General features: G+C 38.2%; 1 protein-coding gene across 2 annotated transcripts in view; it reads right to left on the bottom strand.

Annotated features, from left to right (window-relative positions):
- Positions 1 to 3253, bottom strand: part of LOC102198041 (voltage-dependent L-type calcium channel subunit alpha-1D-like) — a 49585-nt gene that overhangs the window by 27231 nt on the left and 19101 nt on the right. Inside the window, exons 17-19 of one of the 2 annotated variants that reach the window (XM_005730681.1) lie at positions 2917 to 3061; positions 2650 to 2779; positions 844 to 903 (exon numbers count right to left, since the gene is read on the bottom strand). In XM_005730681.1, coding sequence (XP_005730738.1) covers positions 844 to 903; positions 2650 to 2779; positions 2917 to 3061 — 335 coding nt within the window. Of the gene's footprint in view, positions 1 to 695; positions 756 to 843; positions 904 to 2649; positions 2780 to 2916; positions 3062 to 3253 lie in introns of both variants that reach the window. The other variant, XM_013910260.1, reaches the window with a different exon arrangement.

Below are 3253 nucleotides of genomic sequence, written 5' to 3'. Positions count from 1 at the left end.
GTATATGTATTACTTACATGTATTACATGTATAGTTATATGTATTAGTTACATGCATACATACATCATTCTCAAGTTTTTGTCATTTCACTATGTACAGTGGTATAACGAAGATATTCAGAAAAACAAAATAAAATAACATAAGGTCTGTCCCATAAGTGAGCAAAGCGAAAAAGTGCTGCAGGCTTGGCAAAAACTGCCCGTTGGGTGGATTTTTGTTAGTTATTGTAATTAAACATAAAACAATATGAATTGTTTAAAACACGGGACTCTAATGTTTACTGCTTTTTTTAAATCTGCTGATTTCCTTTAAAAAACAATCCCTTTGTAAAACTGTGAATAAAGTATACATTTTTGTCATCTTTTGGAAAATCGAAAAAGAAAAAAATGGTAAAAACATAATTTTAGGGAAAAGCCAAACAAGCGGTCGTATTCTGGAGAGCCAAAGGTCCATGAACTTGTCGAGGGTTAAAAGAGGGAAGTAGGCCGTGATGGAAAAGTGACTGACAGACAAAAAAAATTTCTGACGAAAAGGCACGAGCTCCACGTTGACATGTCGGCGCTGTGAGAACAAAACAAGCAGGCGGCCATTCTGACCAGACTTTAGAGACAAAAATGACGAGAGGAAGAATGTGTGCAGCAAGCTTGGAAGTGGTGGGTTGTTGCTGAGCAAACGCAACGGTTTGAATTGTTTACCTTAATAAAGATCTCAAATGTAAACATACTAGTGAAGACATAGTCTGCATAGCCTAGGATCTGAGGAAGCAATCAGAGTGACATAAGCGCGCAGGGTTACTACAGCTCTACTCAGCACAGCACAACACAGCACGCAAAGGACATTTACCTTCAACAGGATCTCAACAGTAAAGATTGCGGTGAAAGCATAGTCAAAATAACCAAGTATCTGAAAAAGGCAATGCACAAGTTCAAGTCATTCCAAGACAACAGCACAGTGAGAGATTTATTAAATACTTTTAGCTGTAAATACTGCAAAGTTTAAACACAGACGAAACAGATACTAGTGTAGCCAAGCACTAAGTAGGTTATACTTTAACTGACCAATCACTCGTTAGTGCGTAGTCTCAAATAAATTCTTGTTTGTTAAGAAACGGTGATGTTCCTTCTCTGAAATTCTGAATGCAAACAAAGCTGGGCCATTGTCTCTTTTTAGTGTTGGAAGAAGCCATGTTGTGCCAGTGCAATCAGCACTGGTACAGAATGAACACAAACAGACTATTTAAAACTCCTTACAGTGACATGCTGTAGCTGCAGACACAAAGGGGAGCCTGCTGAACTATCTGCTTCTAAAGTCTGCACTGAAAATGTATGTAATCACAGCTCGTGGGCAGTTTAACACGATGATACAACCATGTGGAAAATAAATTTTTGATGGGACTCCATGCAGACCTCTGAAAAACTAAGTACACACTTTCATTCAGTGACTTGTTGAACCACCTTTACTGCAATAACTTGAAGTAACTGCTTCCTGTATGACTGGATTATCAGTCTGTCACATCACCATGAGGAATAATTTTGTTCTGCTCTACATCACTACATCACTGCTCCAGTTTCTTGAGGTTTTATGCACAGCTGTCTTAAGGTCCCGGCACAACATTTAAATTAAAATGAGGCCTGGACTTTGGGTCATCACGGCACTTTGATTCGCTTCTTTTGCAGGCATTCTGTTATAGATCTGCTGCTGTGCTTGGATCGCTGTCCTGCTGCATGACCCAGTCTCGACAAAGCTTTAGCTGACATATGTCACATTTGACTCTAGAATAGAGTGTTCCAGAAATCTTGTGGTTTGTTCAGATGGAGCTTTGCAAACCAAAGCTGTGTTGCCAGGTTCTTTTCAGAAAAGTTTTCTCCTGGTAACCTTTCCAAATAAGCCGTACCTGTTCAGTCTTTTTCTAATTGTGCTGTCATGAACTTTAACATTTAACATGCTACCTGAGGCCTGTAGAGATTTTGTGTAGTTTCTCTGAGCATGCTCAGTTTGAATTTAGGGAGAATCTGCTGAAACGTTCACCCCTGGCAAGACTATGGGATTGTGTTTAGACACATTTGATTGCTTCAGACCAGAAAACTTCTGCTTTTATAGAGGCGCTCACACTTGCTAATGTACAGTTAATCAAGTGCATTTGATTAGCAGCATCTTGCTGCTACTTACCCTCTTAATTCCTATGTAAGCAGTAAGGCTGTACTTAGTTTTTCAGGTAAACAAGAGTCCTCTAAAAACTTTATTTTTTTACCCAACTGCATTTAATTTCAGAGCCAAAAATTCCTCAAATTTAAGACATTTTGAATTATCTTTTAAGAATATCTTATGAATTGTGTGAGAAACAGACAAGGTTAAATAACATAATAACATAATAATAAATAGCAGTAGTTGTAAAATCTGTTATTGCCAAATCAGTCATTTCATATGTCACTTGTTATTTTTTAAGGAAAATTTTAGATTTGTTAAAATATGCGTTTTACTTATAACTTTAATGATGGGTGTTTAATGCACATTTTCAACACCAGGAGATTAAAATGGAACGTAGTAAATGAAATGTGGTAATACATAATTTACAAAATTACAGCTGAACTCCGACTGTGACGTGTAAAAAAGTGAAACAGTTTCCAGACTCATTGGTTGTTTACATACGATATTGCGAGCAGAGAAGTTGCGGATGGGGTCTTCGGCAGCCAGTGAGACAGAGCTGAGCATGATGAAGACCAGGATGAGGTTGGTGAAGATCTGATGGTTGATCAGCTTATGGCAGAATACACGAAACCTACAAAAAGAGAGTAGAAAGCAGTAAAGAGAGGGACTGCTTGAACTCTTTTAGTGTCTACAAATACATCTGTCACACTGAGCAGTTACACTGGTTAATGCTCCTATGTGTTGATATGTCTGATATACGAGGCTCACGGATTTGTGCTGCTGAAAATGAAGAAGGCGCTGCCTTCGGGGATGGGTGGAATCTTTTCTTTGATGGTGAGTTCAGAAAGTCGCTGAGGCCGAGGCCCAGACGGGACTTCTGGGAGCTCGTCATTGTCGGTACCATCATCACACACTGGAAAATATTAAAACAGTCCTTCTGATATGATCCTAGCATGAAAATCCTCAAAGCATGTCAAATTTACATGGGTGCCAATGTTTTGTTTTAGTCAAATTTTTAAATGTTTCTTTTCATTTTTGCGCATTTTGCTATTTTTTCATTGAATATACAATTTATTGCCATGCCTTATGAAGAATTTCAGTTAAA

The sequence above is a fragment of the Pundamilia nyererei genome, unplaced genomic scaffold, assembly GCF_000239375.1.
Source record: "Pundamilia nyererei isolate P.nyererei 1_Seehausen unplaced genomic scaffold, PunNye1.0 scaffold00039, whole genome shotgun sequence".
In the NCBI taxonomy this organism is placed as follows: domain Eukaryota; kingdom Metazoa; phylum Chordata; class Actinopteri; order Cichliformes; family Cichlidae; genus Pundamilia; species Pundamilia nyererei.
The sequence above is the reverse complement of the archived record's forward strand: the minus strand, read 5'-3'. Positions and strand labels throughout refer to the sequence as shown.